This window comes from Podarcis tiliguerta (assembly GCF_965153285.1).
Source record: "Podarcis tiliguerta genome assembly, chromosome: 8".
Taxonomy (NCBI): Eukaryota; Metazoa; Chordata; class Lepidosauria; order Squamata; family Lacertidae; genus Podarcis; species Podarcis tiliguerta.
Window position 1 is genome coordinate 18,003,524 of NC_139541.1, and position 17,755 is coordinate 18,021,278.

General features: G+C 46.7%; 1 protein-coding gene across 3 annotated transcripts in view; it reads right to left on the reverse strand.

The window, feature by feature from the left end:
- The window catches only part of ACAP3 (ArfGAP with coiled-coil, ankyrin repeat and PH domains 3), a 146,136-nt gene that overhangs the window by 11,104 nt on the left and 117,277 nt on the right, over window positions 1-17,755 (reverse strand). For 2 of the 3 annotated variants that reach the window (XM_083453839.1, XM_083453838.1), the window contains 9 exons: window positions 17,605-17,699; window positions 16,803-17,017; window positions 15,196-15,300; window positions 14,132-14,233; window positions 13,884-13,976; window positions 12,686-12,906; window positions 11,528-11,637; window positions 9,298-9,408; window positions 3,812-8,735 (listed from right to left, as the gene is read on the reverse strand). In XM_083453839.1, the coding sequence (XP_083309965.1) occupies window positions 8,588-8,735; window positions 9,298-9,408; window positions 11,528-11,637; window positions 12,686-12,906; window positions 13,884-13,976; window positions 14,132-14,233; window positions 15,196-15,300; window positions 16,803-17,017; window positions 17,605-17,699 (1,200 nt within the window). In that variant the 3' untranslated portion in view covers window positions 3,812-8,587. Of the gene's footprint in view, window positions 1-3,811; window positions 8,736-9,297; window positions 9,409-11,527; window positions 11,638-12,685; window positions 12,907-13,883; window positions 13,977-14,131; window positions 14,234-15,195; window positions 15,301-16,802; window positions 17,018-17,604; window positions 17,700-17,755 lie in introns of those variants that run through there. The other variant, XM_083453837.1, reaches the window with a different exon arrangement.

Here is a 17,755-nt window from a genome sequence, read left to right on the forward strand (position 1 = left end):
CTAAGGAAAGGAAGAAGGCCTCTAATGGAGAAACCTTAGCATCTTCCCCTAAAGCTCGCTTCTCTCTCTTTCTCATTTTCCCAATCTTAAATTCAGTTTGCTCTTCGGTTTGCATTATTATTTTTTAAAAAATAACCCGAAAATTTGCCAGCATTTTAGTGCAAATTTCTCCTGACAGACACACTTTTTGTATGTGATTTTTCCTAATATATAATGCATTTTTGTATTTTATTTTCGTTGTTGCATTTTTAGCACACTTTCTCTTAATATTCACATTTTTTCGTCGGAGAACAGCATCACAAGATTCAGAGAAGTGTGAATCGCAAAGGATAGCTGTGTTCTGGTTGGCCCATTGTTTCGGTATGTGTGAATTGGGGGGGTTTCGTATTCAAGCGTGAGCTGAACATAATTTGTCCCTCATCTCTACTCACTTCCCAGGAGTCTTTGCAGGAAGCCAGGACCATTAAAGAGGAATTAAATTGATGCAATATTACAGTGCTGATGCACTCTCTGCCTCTCTGCCTTATTTCCACCCTCTCCCAGGGAACAATACTCAGAAGTGAAGGAGAGTTTTGCTTTGAGTGGGAAGGGGTGCTGCTTTCTTCACAAAGGCAACTTTGCAGCTGCAACTGGGTTTTGTAATCCAGTGTGCGATTCAACACTTTAAAAGAGTGGGGAGAGAAGGAGATCTGGCGCATTTCAAATAGGGTTATAGAGAATACAATAAAAATATTTCCATATTGGAAGGGAAAGGCCATACAAGCCAAACTTTGCATTGTTATACCTAGTTCTTTGTTGCAAAGTAACCTGGAATTATGTACATTTCCCCCTAACGTCCCTCTCTTCCAGTTCCAAACACACACATCCCGCCCATGCTGTTCCAGAATCCCCATCAACCAAGGGAAGAAATTTGTGAAAGTTCAACATTTCATCCTAATGAAAGCATATAAGAGGGCCGGATTCAGACTAAACGAGTTGAGCTGAGATGCCACTGAAATCAAATGGGGCAACTTAGCTGTAATGACTCAAGCCCCATTGCTTTCAATGAGAACAAAGTTCAACTAACTTACAACTGCAATCCTATGCATGCTTACGCAGAAGTAGGGCCCGCTATGTTAAACGGAGCTTACTCCCAGGCAAGCGGGTCTAGGATTGCAACCTTTGTCCAGATCCAGCCCAGAAACTTGCTTTAGATGTGTTCAAAAACTATCAGGCTTCTGATGCTTTGTGAGCTATCTTCCAAAAACAAAGCAAAGAGGGTTGATAGAAAGCGATCTAAGCAGGGGGTGTGGAGAGGCAAATTTGCTGGATTTTCTTTTTTTAAAAAAACAACAACAACTCCCTAGCAACTGTACAAAAGAAACGAAAAATCTGACGTTGAAATACAGCCGAACTGTATTGAATGAAGTGGGGGGGGAGGGGGGAGAAAGTAATTGCACACGCCCTTGGGGGCTTCCTCAGTAATAAATTAAATACTTAAACAATGTCACCCATTTTAAAAAGACGGCACAGTATTCCATAACAAAAAGAACATTAACATCTTTCTTTTTTTTTAAAAAAAAGAACCCAATACTGCTAAGTAGGAAAAGTGCACATAGCTGATTTTATACATTGACTCTTAAATGTAGGTACTAATGTATCATAAAAAGATAAAACACCTTGTCAGACATGCAACCCCCTACGACCGCCACTACCTCAGGATTTAAACCGTGGCTTTCTTGTCTGCACCATCCCTGTACACTTTCCACATTTTAAAAATATGACAGTGGCCTAGAGGGCTGGTGGCAGGGAGAGGGGAGGGAGGGGGGAAACTGTTCTCCACTGATCTTCAATGGGTGGGTTGGGGAGCCTCCATGGGGTCACGGTGTTCTGCAGCTAAGGAGGGGTGAATTTGTCACTTTCAGTTTCTCTTCATTTGCCAAGCTTTCAGCCACGTTCTCCACATTTCCACATCAGTTTGCAATGAAAGAAAACGGTCCTCATGAAAATCTATCATTATTTCAGTGTGCAATTTTTCAGGGTGAAAAATTATACTAATGCATTCCAAAGAGATAAAACACCATCTCGCCTAATATACACGTTTTTGCAAAGCAATTTCCCCAAAAAGAATGCATTGGGGAAGGGGGGTAAGTTATCAATAATATGTGCATTATTAAGCACCCTTGGGACGTGGGTGGCGCTGTGAGTTTAACCACAGAGCCTACGACTTGCCGATCAGAAGGTCGGTGGTCAATCCCCGCGACGGGGTGAGCTCCCGTTGCTCGGTCCCTGCTCCTGCCCACCTAGCAGTTTGAAAGCACGTCAAAGTGCAAGTAGATAAATAGGTACCACTCTGGTGGGAAGGTAAACGGCGTTTCCGTGCGCTGTTCTGGTTAGTCATGCTGGCCACATGACCCGGAAGCTGCATGCCGGTTCCCTCGGCCAATAAAGCAAGATGAGCGCTGCAACCCCAGAGTCAGCCACGACTGGACCTAATGGTCAGGGGTCCCTTTACCCTTTACCTTTAAGCACCCTTAAGTACTGTATATGCATTTTTTTTTGGGGGGGAGTACACATTACATGGTTGGAGAACTGCATTGCAAAAGCACAGATTTCAATGGCTGCATTTCAGTTTGCATATTGTTTTGGAAAGCGGGGGAAATCAGGTAGGACTGGCTTCAAACGCAAGCAAAATCAAATTTCCCTCCCGTCCACAAGTACCACCTCCATACAAATATATGGTTATATGAGAAATGATTCCCCAAATGCATGTTTGGCGTAAAGGCAGGTCTGAGAAGGTCTGACGATAGCTGACACACACCTTTCTTGGGGCAGCTCATACAATCATGAAATTACCGTATTTTTTGCTCTATAAGACTCACTTTTTCCCTCCTAAAAAGTAAGGGGAAATGTGTGTGCGTCTTATGGAGCGAATGGAGGCTGCGCAGCTATCCCAGAAGCCAGAACAGCAAGAGGGATTGCTGCTTTCGCTGCGCAGCAATCCCTCTTGTTGTTCTGGCTTCTGAGATTCAGAATATTTTTTTTCTTGTTTTCCTCCTCCAAAAACTAGGTGCATCTTATGGTCTGGTGCGTCTTATAGAGCAAAAAATACGGTAATCGACACGGACAGATGTTTCTGGGGGACTTTCAATGTGGTTCGCTTCCACAAGAAGCAGCGATGGCCACAAGCCTGGACGATTTAAGACAAATTCTTTTGAACTACTGTAATGTCCACAGAGTTCTTTCCGTTTCTGATCTAATAGGGGCAGCAGTGTGGTAGTGTTGTAGATAAAGACCTAAGAAGGCCAGGGGCCCATCTAATCCAATATCCTGTTCTCACAGTGGCCAACCAGATGCCAAGCCAGAAAGCAACAACACTTTCTGCACCTAAGATTCCAGCAACTGGCCTTATGCACAGGTATACTGTCTTCAACAATGGAGGTTCAACATAGCCATTATAGCCAGTAGCCGGTGATAGCCGTACCCTCCACAAATCTGTCTTTGACAGCCATCCAAGTTGGTGGTCACCACCATCGGGTGGTATAATGTGAATTTTGGGTTTGCTCCAGCCATACAGCTCAGGGGCAAATTTTTTGTGGCCGACTGTATGTTATCTTGGCTTAACCTCCCTCTCAGGGTAGTTGTGGTGACGATAAGAACAGGGTGACTCACTCAAGAGCTGTTCTGCCTGGCCTTTGGTTTGGACTCAGTCTGACCCTTATGTTTCCCTCCCCTTATGGTTTGGATGTATGGGCTACTTTTAAAATGAGGCTGCATTTTAAATTGCATTTTAACCTGTATTTTAAATTGGGGTTTCCCCCCCACTATTATGTTTTTACTGTAATTTTACTGGTGTTGGCCACCCTGAGCCAGGGAGGGCGGGGTATAAATAAAATTTATTATTATTATTATTATTATTCAATCCCAAGGTATGCAGACTTGAAGTTCTGAGTGCAAAGATGGGATCCAAGAATGATTGGCTGGTAATGCTTAGGGCATGTTGGCTTCCTTGCTTCTACCAAGATACAGAAGGGTGGAATTTGCTATTCCTTTAAGAGGAGTGAGGGAATCATAGAACTGTAGAGCTGGTAGGGACCCAACGAGTCATCTAGTCCAGCCCCTGCAATGTAGGAATCATACTGAAAGAATCCCTGATGGATGGTCACTCAACTCCTGTTTGCAAACCGCCAAGGAATGAGAGTTGGCCACCTTCCGAGGGAGCCAATTCCACGCTTGAACAGCTCTTTCTGCCAGCAATGAGAACGACTCATTTCTACTGGGGGAGGAATGGGTAAGAAAATGAGAAGAATGGGCTCCCTAATTCCCATGTGCCCATTACTATAGGTTTTACTCAGAGGTTGCTCAGAGAAGTGCATTGCAAGCACAGCATCTGAGTCAATATTGTGGGCTGCGTGATTCAGCAGAGGGAGCTGGCTTGAGGAGGAGGGTGGGGGGAAGAAAGAAGAAAAGAGAAAAAGAGAGAGTATTTGATGTGTTCTTCGTCACATCAGTCACCAGGGGTTGCGTCACGGCAGAGAGAGGCAGCTAAGCAGATTAACTGCATCCCCCAGGCTGACCTGAGGTCACAGAAGGTGAGGCAAAAGGCAGGAGAACTGTGGGGCTGACCTGAGCAGGAATGTTGTGCGGAGATCTGGAGCATGAGGAAGAGGGTGGGGCTTCTGGGAGAGTCACATGGCTGTCAGAGAGGAAGGGCTGCAGCTCAACATCAGTGCATCTAGCTATGTTATTCCTTCCCTAGGGGAAGGGCTGTGGCTCAGTCGCAGAGAATCTGCCTTGTGTGCACGAGGTCCCAGGTTCAATCCCTGCCATCTGCAGGTAAAGGAGGAGTGAAGGGCGAGAAGTGAAGTTACAGGGAACCAGGCAGAGGGCCTTCTCGATAGTGGCACCTGCCCTGTGGAACGCCCTCCCATCAGATGTCAAACAACTGCACAACTTTCCAAAGAAATCCGAAGGCAGTCCTGTATTTGACGTTATGCTGTGTTTTTATTATGCTGGAGGCCGCCCAGAGAGGCTGGGGAAACTCATTCAGATGGGCGGGGCATAAATAAATTATTTTTATTATTATTTAAGGTGAAAGGGAGCCCTTTCTGAAACCCTAGAGAGCCTTTGCCAGTCTGATGAAGTACAAAGCAGCTTCCTAGGTTAGGCGGCAGGGGACAGAACCGCAGAGAGCAATTGGCAACCCGGAACCCTTGTGGCTTTAGGGCTTGTGTGAGAGGATTTGGGTGCAAGCTTGGTGTTTGAACATCAGCCCTTGTGACTGGAAGGCAACAGAATATCTCCGGAATGGCCAGGCCAGGTGGAAAAACTGGGAACACGTACTTACCCTCCCTGTTTTTTTAAAGCCCCAATGAAAAATTGCCAGCCTTTAAGAGTGATTTTCTCCTTGCATGCAATTCCACTGTGGGAAACTGCCATGCCAAATTTGTAGAAGTGCAAATTTCAAAGCACAGCTGTGTTTCGGTTCAAATTTAGGTAGAGTCGCCTTTCAGCACAAAATCCATTCGAATTTCTCTCCCCTCACTCCAGGCTGAAAGCTCACACTTTCGCCTCCCCTGCCCCAAACCTTCCCCAAAACTCTCGAGTGAGAATTGCATGCATCTGTAGCCTTTTGCACCACCCTAAGAGACTGGTACCTCAGTTGAGATCATTGGGAAAGTGTTAGCAGATGCTAAAATCATCTGCCTCAGCTCCTTAAGCAGGTGTATATGAGGTTGGCAGGGAGGAGGGCAGTCTAGGCAGGAGATGGGATGGGAGATGTATCTGAATCACCAGTGGAGAGGGTGGAGAGAGAGAGACGACCAGCAAAATTTGCTCGCTCATCCGCAAGCCACCTAACCCTTGAACAGGAGGTAATGACACTGGGAACATTGTAGGATTCTTTCGCTTTGGGGAGGACAACTCCCCCTACCGCCCCAAGGCAGTGCCTGGGCCAGCCACTGCTTCATATTTTACACATGATCGCCAAGAGAAGTTATCCTACTCCTAAGTCTAAAGTAAAATCCCGGTCTGTCTCCTGACAGAGACCGTAAAAAAACAACAACCCCAAGGGTTACTCAGGAGAGTAAGAACAGGTCCTGCTCCAGAAAAAAAGCATAATAAATAACCTAACCCTCCCCATCACACCCCACCCTGCCCCACCCCACCCCGAACACCCCGTATCCCAGAATCCAAGAAATCTGGAATTGCTGAGCCCTCTGCGGACATGCATCAGGGAGAGGAAGGATCACAGTCTTTGTAAGGGCGAGCATGCAAAGGAGAAGTCCTCTTTCTCTGGAATTGTTAAGTAGGAAATCCATCATGATTTAGGAATATAAACCCACCCACCCCCTTATGTGCTCCAGTTAATTGTTGCCTCAGAAGGCTAGCTAGGAGTGACTTTACAATTCTCCCTGGGTGTGTTTGTGTGTGTTTTTGTCTTCCTAAAAAAAAAAATCAAAAATCAAAAACTCATCGCCGGCGATGAGCATCTTCTTCCAAGCCTCACCACTTTTGGCAAGTCTACAGGTGAGGACAGATGTAACGTCCGAAAGGTGAAGACAGATGTACTATTTCAAGAGAAATCGTGGTGGGGGTTGTTACTCCTCTATTCGCAACAGTGGGTGCAAAGTTAGCTGTCTGTTTTTTCTCTACTCCATGACCTTCAGGAAGGTTGCACGCCTTGTGGGCCATTTAAAATAAGTAAATTGAGGCACACTTTACAAAATAATAACAACAATAATCACCCTGTACACAGAGAGTTAGCACATCAGGAAGAAGGTTGGGCTAGAAATCACACTGACATGCTAGTTTCCTTGTGCAGGGCATTTGTTTTGATATGGAGAAAAATTCCATTACATGAGCCCCCATCAGGAGTGGTACAGCCCAGACACAAGTTAACAACCGCAGTGAGAACTGGGCCAAAGTCATTTTGCAGTAAGACTAATAACTGGTCACCCTTAATTTATTCATTCATACTGCCAATCCTCTATAAAGAGGCATTTAAAAAACAATATGAGTTACAAAAACTGCCTTTTTGGACCAGAACTGGAGGCGTCTCATTCACGACGCAGATAGTAGTCAACTGATGCCACCCACAACTGATTTTTATTTTATTTTATTGGCCAGAAAGGGGCAGCATTCTCCCTGCCTCACCCCCAGAGTTTGACCCTGAAAAAGAGATGAGGGTACAATTTGCACCAAACATAGGTTGCATCCAACTAAATCCTAGCCAGAGTGGGCCTACTGGAATTAATAGACCTAAATTAGTTGTGCCTGTTCAATCCAATAGATCTACTCTGAGTAAGGCTAACAGTGGACACAACCCACAGCGACGATGCTTCCACGCTCTTCTCATGTATGTTACATTTGCCTTCGCCCTTCAAGGATCGCGTCCTCGTCTTGAAAGCGGCTGAGTTATGGCTTTGACCAGCTAAGCTTACCTCCCTGTTAAATATTCCATACAAACACAGGAAAAAAAAAACCACCTCAAAACAAAACAAAGCAAAAACCAGAGGAAGCCTTTGCCGGCATTAACCTGAGAGCATGTAAGGTGGGCAGCCATGCCTCTCAATCCAAAGAACTGTAGCACATGCAAAAAGGGCACAGCAAACAGACCTGCCGATCGCCCCACCAAACCCCCGTCAACACCTGCTCTGTACGTTAAGTGGGCCAGGAATTTGCGTTTCTAGCCCAAACCAACTGGCTGAGCTTTTCATATGTGTGTGTGATCGGCACTCCAAACCATCTGAAAGACACATCACAGGTCGATGGCTAATGTCACTGGGAAGAGCAAGAGATGAGAGAGAGAGAGAGAGAGAGAGAGAGGGGAATATGTCCCTTTCAAGTCCCAAATCTCGGCTCCCTTTTCACCTATATGTACAATTCCCTCTTCTCTCTGCAAAAGCCTCTCTCCTCCGAACCTTGCTTTTAATTCCTGGCAACGGGGGTTTAAAAACAGCAATCAAACTCTTGGAAAAGTGGGTGAGAGGCGCTTCTTACGCTCTTAGGGCTGACCCAAACCATGCACTTTGAGCACAAAGAATCTTGGGAACTGTAGTTGACCCCTCACTCCCTAGCACCCTTAAACAAGCTACAGTTCCCAGGGTTCTTCAGGGAAAAGCTACGTGCTTTTAATGTGCATTAAAAGGTGCTTTGTGGCGTGGACGTGATCCTGCAAAGCCCGCAAGGCAGAACAGGTGTTCTGGCCCTGATCCACCCGCTTCCAAAGTTTGCGTACCTTAAAAACCAGACCCCACCCCCCCCCATTTCTGGGACCAGAGCTGAAAATTTTACACATATATTTCATTTTAAGGGTTCTTTGCCTGTACCCTCTCTCAGTGTCTCTCTCTGTCTCTCTTCCTCCTTCTGCGTGGCCATCGGGGCAAACCCACCCATGGGCTTTTGGAATGGAAAACTTCCACCAGCAAGCCCCCCGCCCCCCAGTTGCCAAACATCCCCCCTCCCCCCACCACAAGACACGTCTACAGTTTTGTTTTGTTTCCTTCTTTCCTGGGCTCAGTCAGCATCCTTAAATTTCGACCCAAAAGAGGAGGAGGAGGAGGAGGAGGAGGAGGAAGAGGAGGCATCAGGGTTGCGGGAGTCGTCACTAACACTCATCTATGTTAAGGCTGATGAACTCCTGTATACACTTCCTGTACTGGAGCTCTGTGGGGCTGTTGTTCGGATATTGACCTGGATGACCAAACGGGCCCTCGGCTTCTCGCATCTCTTCGTTCATTCGAGCCAGACGCAGCCTGGAGGAGGAGGAGGAGAAGGTCTGCTTAGCCATATAAAACAACACATGTGTATCTGAAGAAGTGTGCATGCACACAAAAGCTCATGCCAATAACTAACTTGGTTGGTCTCTAAGGTGCTACTGGAAGGAATTTTTTATATTGTTTTGTTTTGTTTTGACTACAGCGGACCAACAAGGCTATCTACCTGTAACTAGAACAAATCGTTTGTAAAGGTAGACTTGCCACGGACAAATTTAACAATATTTTGAATTCATTTTTATAAGCACTGTATTAGGTTAAATGCAGGTTAATTACAAGAACGACCTTGTAATGTTTGCAAGTTCTGGGCTTTTTGTGGGGGGATAGTATATGGGTGTCATTTCTTTTTCTTTACTTTTCTTGTTCACTGTTTCTGCAACCCTGACCTAGACTGCTTAGGCTTTTAAAGGGCCGAGACTCGCAGCAAGCCAGTGCATTGCAGGGGGCTGGTCTAGATGACCCTCATGTTCCCTTCCAACTCAACAATTCTATGATCAGATCCAGGGGGAATATTCTGACATGGCAGAGGGGCCCCACTTACAAGGTAACAATGTCCGCATTAGCAGCCTGGACCGCGATGCTCAGAGGGTCCTGCCCATCCTCGTCAACCGCGTGTTGGTTGGCTCCTCTCTTTAGGAACAAGCAGACCTGGCTGCCAAACGTAAAGAAGAGAGAGAAAAAGAGAGAGTGAGCAAGAGACACAGAGATGTCGGAGAAAAATCACAGCCAACCTTAGGAGACTGAGGCTGCAATCCTATTAAGGGTGGATGAACAGGTCAGTTTCCATCTATCTCAGTTTCTCATTCTTCCAATGTTTAAATTGGGTTCTCCACATTTCCACATCAGCGTGCGATTACTATTATTGTTTAAAGTCCTCATGAAAACTCACTAGCATTTTAGTGCCTATTTCTCCTCATTTTTGCAATGTGGTTTCTCCTTAAAATAATGCCTTTCTGTACTTTCTGTACATTATGTTGGGATGCGGGTGGCGCTGTGGGTTAAACCACCGAGCCTAGGACTTGCCGAACAGAAAGTCGGCGGTTCAAATCCCCGCGACGGGGTGAGCTCCCGTTGCTCGGTCCCTGCTCCTGCCAACCTAGCAGTTCGAAAGCACATCAAAGTGCAAGTAGATAAAGAGGTACCGCTCTGGCGGGAAGGTAAACGGCGTTTCCGTGCACTGCTCTGGTTCGCCAGAAGCGGCTTAGTCATGCTGGCCACATGACCCAGAAGCTGTACGCCGGCTCCCTCGGCCAGTAATGCGAGATGAGCGCTGCAACCCCAGAGTCATCCGCGACTGGACCTAATGGTCAGGGGTCCCTTTACCTTTACTTTACATTATGTTCACCAATATTTCTATGCACATTTGAACCGCATATATGCAGTGTGTGAGTAAAGTTTCTGAATCAGAAGCAGCAGCGTAGTTTAATGGTTAGAGTGTTGGACTGTGACCTGGGAGACCAGGGTTCAAATCCCCACATGGCCTTGGGGCCAGTCGCTCCCTCTCAGCCTAACCCACCTCACAAGGTGGTTGTTGTAGGGAGTGAATGAGGAGGGGGAGAACCATGTATGCCACCTAGGAGAAAAGGGTGGGCTGTGAATGCAATAAAATAAATACATAAATAATATTTATATTAGCATGTGATCATTTCCCACACAAACTACCTCGGTCTTTAAGTCAAATACTTAAGTAAAACCCATGAAAGTCACATACAAACTTCCCCCCACCTGACTCAGACTTTTAGGAATCGAATGGGCGAAGCACTAAGCATTGATCGGGTGTGCTTCTTCTATGCCCAAAACCAGCCTGCAAAAATGCCATTTTCCTCTGCCTAGATTTGAAGCTTAGTCAACAAAACTTTATGTGGACTTGTATCCAGGAGACCAAGTGGCCTATAATTTTTAGGCTCAGATCTCTCTCCATTTATTCTACAGAGGAACAATAATTCTAGACCACCACCCAACAGGAATAACTCCTGCCTGGTTAACGTCAGAGAACAATCTAGTCAAAATTGGAGCCCACCAAGACGGGCTGAATTTAAATATTTCAGGCAGGAAGCACATGGCTTTGCCTGTTGTCAGGTTTTTAAGTAAACAACCAATCTCAGTGTGGTGTAGTGGTTAAGAGCGGTAGACTCGTAATCTGGGGAACCGGGTTCGCGTCTCCGCTCCTCCACATGCAGCTGCTGGGTGACCTTGGGCCAGTCACACTTCTTTGAAGTCTCTCAGCCCCACTCACCTCACAGAGTGTTTGTTTGTGGGGGAGGAAGGGAAAGGAGAATGTTAGCCGCTTTGAGACTCCTTTGGGTAGTGATAAAGCAGGATATCTAATCCAAACTCCTCCTCCAAACTCCTGAGTTGTCAAAGGCGGCCAGTCAGGGAGACAAAATGAGCCTTCCTCGACAGGTGCACTTTTGAACGCATTACTCAAGAGGAGAACCACATTGCAAGATTTGGAGAGGTGCAAATTTCGACAGATGGCTATGTTTCGGCTCGAGGATTGTTTTGGAAAATGCAGATTAGATGGGTTCACGTTTATTTGGAGACAACCAAGTGTGATTGGACCTCTTTGAACCCCTCAGCATCCACACAGCTGCATTTTGCACCAATGGAAAATTCTGAACTGTCTTCAAAGGCAGCCCCACATAGAATGCATAGCAGTAGTCAAGCTAGGACACAATTAGTACATGGATAGTCAGGTCTGACTAATCTGGCATATACCAGCTTAAGCTAAGGCACCCCTTCCTGGTAGCTTTGTGCGCCGAATGACTCACCCAGTGTGGCCCAAATACGTAGCGTGATGCAGAGGTGCGCGCCCTCGAATATCTCTTTGGTTAACGTCTGCTCCATTCTGGAGCAAGAATTCGCAGGCTATCAAGGAGCCCTGATGGAGACAATTGGGAGAGAGATCAGATGTGAGAAAGAACCTCCAGGAGCACCAAACAGACATCGGCAAGTGTAATATGCATCCCTTCTTGCTAGAGAGCCCTGGGAGTTCTAGTTTTCTGAGGAGACTTCGGCCCCCCTGCAGAACTCTTGACACCTTTATCAGAGCTACAATTGCAAGAGTTCATTGGGAGACACCACAAAAGTTTTTAGCAGGTCTTCACAATATGAATCTCTCTATCTCTATCTATTGCTGCTTCGCTGCTGTTCTTAACTACGTTGTACATATGCGTGTGCGTGTGGATCGATAGATATTATTGAATTTTAATGTTGTAAACCCCCTTGACAGACAAGTTAATCACGGTCCATTAACTTCGGTGGGTCTGCTCTGAGGAGGAGTAATGTGAGATAAAACCCAACATCATTAACAACTCGGGATCTGTTTACCTTTAAGATCACCTTACCCAGGCCCATGCAAAGATTGTCTGAGGCCCAGGGCCGGAGTCTTGCTAGAATAAAGTTATAAACTCAAACAAAAAAACCAGTCAGTCCCTGGTGGCCCCCCACAGCTGACTTAGGCCTCCGAGGCCCAGGGCAAGTGTACCAGGCAGCTCTCCACCCTCTGCAGGAGGGCCTGGTCTTACCTCCATTTGCACCCACTCTACCACTTCAATTGGCGGGGCTGGCACTGTCGCCAGTGGGACATAATACCCATTCTGTATTTGCAAGAAGTCGATTGTTCAGTGTGGCAGTGTCTACCCTTTGTAACTCCCTGCCTATTGATATCAGGTCGGGGCCCTCACTGTACTCCTTTCAGAGTCTGCTAAAAACATTCTTGCTAACCCAGATGTCTAGAAAGTTGATGAAGGTTTCAATCCGTTTAATTTTTCTTAGTGATGAATGTCTCTGTTTTATCTTTCTTTGTAAACCTCTTCGAGGTTTGTTTTATTTATTTATTTATTTAAAAATCAGGCGGTGTATAAATATTTACAAAATGAACAAATGCCGCCGCCGCCATTGAAATAGCTGAGGCTTGTTAGCCTTACCCCCATTACAGCTTGGATCAACGGGGTTTTGTTCTCATCCTCGTCGTTCACCCAGTTGACGTCTGCCCCGTGCGCCAGGGCCTCCGCCATCACAGGCAAATTCCTGGCCCGCGAAGCCTTGTAAACCAGCAAACCCGGGTGCAGCTCCCGCAGGTCCTCCAGATCGGAGGCCTCTTGCTCTATTTCAGCTTCTCCGCTGGATTCTTCTGAAACTTCACACTCTAACAAGGCGTAGGGAGAGAGGCAGAGAAGGAAAGGCCAGCATGAGGAATGGACATAGACCATCTGTGACGCTCAGACCTGTTCTCAGGCCTCAATGGGAGCCAAGCCTGCAGCTATGACCTGAACAGCTCCACCCTCTTGTTTGCCTAAGACCACCCTATCATTTGCATAGCCCCGCCTCCTGATTTATTTCCTTGCTTTGCACTGAAGCAGGCATACAGCACCTCAGGCTGGGCTAAGTAGCAGATGTGGCCCTATGGGCCTTTCTGATTGGCCCTCAGAATTCTACCCAGGCCACACCCCTCAACCAGCCTGGCTTCACACCCTCCTTGAGTGTTTCTGCTTCACTGGAATGTGCCCTTGAGCCTTGATGAATGGAGGATAAGAGAGGGGTGTGTGGGTGCATGAGAAGGAGAGGAAGAAAGAGAGTAGAAATTGTCCCACTGCACAAAAGTTAAAACTGACACCCCTGACCACTTTTGTCCCTGGCCCTGCCCATCACTGCCATGCGACCCCTGGAAGATTGCCAGGTAAGGAATGTGGCCCTTGGGCCGCAAAAGGTTCTCATGTCAGGAGCTCAAATTTATCAGATAATTGAATCAGCTATCAAGGACGCGGGTGGCACTGTGGGTTAAACCACAGAGCCCAGGGCTTGCCGATCAGAAGGTCAGCGGTTCAAATCCCCGTGACAGGGTGAGCTCCCATTGCTTGGTCCCTGCTCCTGCCAACCTAGCAGTTCAAAAGCACGTCAAAGTGCAAGTAGATAAATAGGTACCACTCTGGCGGGAAGGTAAACGGCGTTTCCGTGTGCTGCTCTGGTTCGCCAGAAGCGGCTTAGTCATGCTGGCCACATGACCCAGAAGCTGTATGCCGGCTCCCTCGGCCAATAAAGCAAGATGAACGCCGCAACCCCAGAGTCATCCACGACTGGACCTAACGGTCAGGGGTCCCTTTACCTTTATCAAGGAGTACTTACCTTCCTCCGTGACGCTGTCCACCACCGAGCCAAACACTAGGACGTCGGTGCTGCCGTCGGTGCTGCCGCCCAGCCCACTGTCACTGCTCAGACCTGCGGGGCCAACAAGACACAATCCAAGGGCATTTTAATATGCGGGGAGGCACACACACACAAGCATCTGGTACCCAGAGGTATACTGCCTCTGAACGTGGAAATTCCACTTAGCGCCTCCCATAGGGCTATGCTGCCAAGCCATTCCCCCTTACCTCCATCCAGGAGGAACGGCGACCCACTGCCAGTGGGACCGTTACCACTGTCGCTCCATGGGCTGGCTGCCAGGGGGTGCGGCACAGAGATGTGGTTGCCACCTAAGTGGAAGGTGGAAGGAAGTTGAGGGGGCAGTCATGGTCATAGGCACAGGTGGTTTTTCTGCTTTATTTATTTATTTAAAGAAATGCAGCAGTCTAGAATGGATCTTGCTCTCCTTAAAGGATGAATGGGAGAGGGGGACAGGAAAGAAAGCTGGCAAACTGTCCTTTTAGTAACCAAACAATTAAACCCCTGTGTTGCAAACAATTATCAGTAATAGTCAAGGCAACACGATGACCAAGTAAAACAATGCGATGTCAATATAAACTCTTTATATAATCTATACAGAACATTGAACAGTATGAAATATATGAAATATGCACTCTCTGCAAAACCAAATAAACCGAAATCTTATAAATCTCTGAAAATCACAAAATATGCACAGATTTATGGCTTGTTTTCACCAGTTAAGAATCTGACCCATTGCTTCTTGCATGGTCTACAAAGACTTTCAGAGACTCATAAGACTTATGTCTATTTGGTTCCATATTGTCAAGAGAATCCATCAAGAGTGCATATTTTGTGATTTTCAGAGATTTATAAGATTTCTATTTATTTAGTTTTGCAGAGAGTGCATATTTCATATATTTCATACTGTTCAATGTTCTGTATAGATTATATAAAGAGTTTATATTAACTGTCCTTTAAAGCAGAAAAAGAAAGAAACCTATCTCACAAAGCATAAAAAGGGGGTAGGAAATGATAAATGTGAAATTGGGAGGGCGGGGGACAATAGGTTGTGGTCCCTGAAAAATACTTGGGTTCTAGCCAGTGCAGTCCTACTCAAGAGTAGAACTTACTTAGATACAACCTCTTGTGTATTTTTTCCTCCAACCCCACCCTTTCTCAGTGTTTTTGCAGAGTTTTTGCTGCTGTTGCGACTCAAGATGCACGCCCCAGATGCGGCAAAATGGAAGGGCAAAGTCGGCAACAAAGTCGCCAGCAGCTTAGCTGTACTTACTGCGTGGCCCAGCCCCAGCTCCCGTGTCGAAGTACGAGAAAAGCGAATCCAGCTCGTCAGGGCAGAAGAGGGAATCCCGTCGGAACTTCCTCTCGAGGGTGGCAGCTGTGTGGAAAGAGCAACCCTTATATAGTCCCTGGATTTGTTGTTTGTGTTCTCACGCACACAATTTGTGCACACATGCACACCCACCCACAATACAGTGGTACCTCGGGTTAAGTACCTAATTCGTTCCGGAGGTCCGTTCTTAACCTGAAACTGTTCTTAACTTGAAGCACCACTTTAGCTAATGGGGCCTCCTACTGCCGCTGCACCGCCAGAGCACGATTTCTGTTCTCATCCTGAAGCAAAGTTCTTCACCTGAAGCACTATTTCTGGGTTAGCGGAGTCTGTAACCTGAAGCGTATGTAACCTGAAGCGTATGCAACCCGAGGTACCACTGTATAATACAGTATACGGTTAAACTGTGGAACTCGCTGCCACAGGAGGCAATGATGACCACCAACTTGGGTGGCTTTGAGACAAATTCATGGAGTTCAGGGCTATCAGCAACAATGAGTCATGATGGCTCGGTTCTGCCTCCACAGTTGGAGGCAGCCATGCTTCTGAATACCAGCTGCTGAAAACTGCAAGGAGGGAGAATATTGTTATGCTGAGGTCCTGCTTTCAGTCTTCATAGGCATCTGGTTGGCCACTGTGAGAAGAGGAGGCATGACTACACCCAACAGGCTCTTCTCAGGTCCTTAAATGTGGTAGGATTACAGAATCCATAATGAATAGCATCATCTGCAGAGTAAGTTCTTTGGGAGGTATTCAGCTAAGTGCTACTCAGAGGAGGTTCACTGCAATTAATGAACCAAAGTTAGCTATATCCATTAATTTCAATGGGAGTATTCTGAGTAGGACAGCTATAACACCCTATATCATCCATAAGCCATCTTGTACACCAGTGAATCAGTGGCTAAGATTAGTGAGGTTTTGAAAGATTCTGTCCGCCATCCTGATGCAAAATGGAATCCACTTGCAAAAAAACCTGCTCTTGGGATCATGATGTCTCAGGAACTGCCATGCAGAGTTTAGTTACGCTAACTTAAGAGGTGTGTGGAACGCACAGCAAATGAACAACTTTCAAAAACTACATAGTAAATGTTCCTATATGATTTGCAAAATATATCATTACCAAGCTAAATTGCTGGAAAGTTATGATCTCAGCAGGGCCATTTTCAGAGTGGACAGAGCTGTCCACCCGTCATTCTCCTGACAGTGCTAAGATTGGAGATATGCCTCTGCCTGCTGCTTTCTAAAGATCAGACAGAGGCTCACCTCCGATCTTAGCACTGTGGCCCCACAGCACTAAGATGAGCGAGTGGAGAAATCCTGTCTGCACTTTTGACACCTTATAGAATGGTGACGTGCTTTAATCTTTATAGGCCATTGGTCCAACCCAGCAGGACCCTTCTAAAACTCTGAATGTGACTTCTGAAAATGCCCAATGTGAAGTAAAATAATACATTGTGTTACTGAACTGAGCCACGGATGAACCATCCCTTCTAAGAGACGGCACATGCAGAAAATAAGGGCTGGTGTGGCAAACAGCACTTTCTCACCTGAAGAGTGTGCTGCCGGTGATGCGTTTCCTGCTTCGTGCCGGTACTTCCTCCGTGCCGTGGGCGCTTTTGTGGAGCTGTTGCGCCTCTGGCATTTTTTCACGCTCCAGCGCCGGGGTTTCCTCTCATTCTCCACCAGGGCCTCCCCAGTCGACAGCTGCTTCAGGAACTTCTTCTCCACGTATTTGACTTTGATCCATGCTTCTTTGTCCTGCCTGAGAGGGAACTCAGTTTCATGAAGAGCTCCTTCAGAGCACCCGTTTGGTTCAGCGTCCATCTTGATTTGCTTTGCACAAAGCTGATGCAGAGGTTAGGCTGACTTGTTTATGGGGCTAGGCCACAAATAGATAAGAGGGCGCATTGGCATCTCCCAGCTGATCTCAGGGTTGAATATCAGTGGATCAGAAAGAGTCTACCTGGGTTAACCAGGTCAACAATGAGAAAGGGACTCTGTCCCACTGTCGAACAGCTCTTACCGTCAGAAAGATCTTCCCGGCGCTTAGTCGGAATCTCCTTCCTCGTAACTTGAAGCCACTGCTTCATGTCCCAGGAGTAAACAAGCTTACTCCATACTCCATGTGACAGCCCTATAGATATCTGAAGATGGCGATCGCCCCTCCTCTCAGTCTCCTCTTTACCAAGCTAAACATACCCAGGTCCCTCAACCATTCCTCATAAGGTTTGGTAGTACTCAATAACACCTGGAGGGCCATAGGCTCTCCATTTCTGGTCTAGAGGGTATTGCCCTTCAAGAGGGCCTTCCTGTCCTACACATTGCAGAGCGAAGAGGAGGCAGCCATACCTTGAGCTGCCCGCGGTGGGCTTCTTGAGTCCCATCTCCTCGCACTGCGCCTCGTAGATCTGGTTCATGGTGGCATTCCCCAGCTCACACATCAGCTTTTAGGAAAGCAAGCAGAAACACGGTATGTTAGGGGGAAGAGATGTTCTCCTCC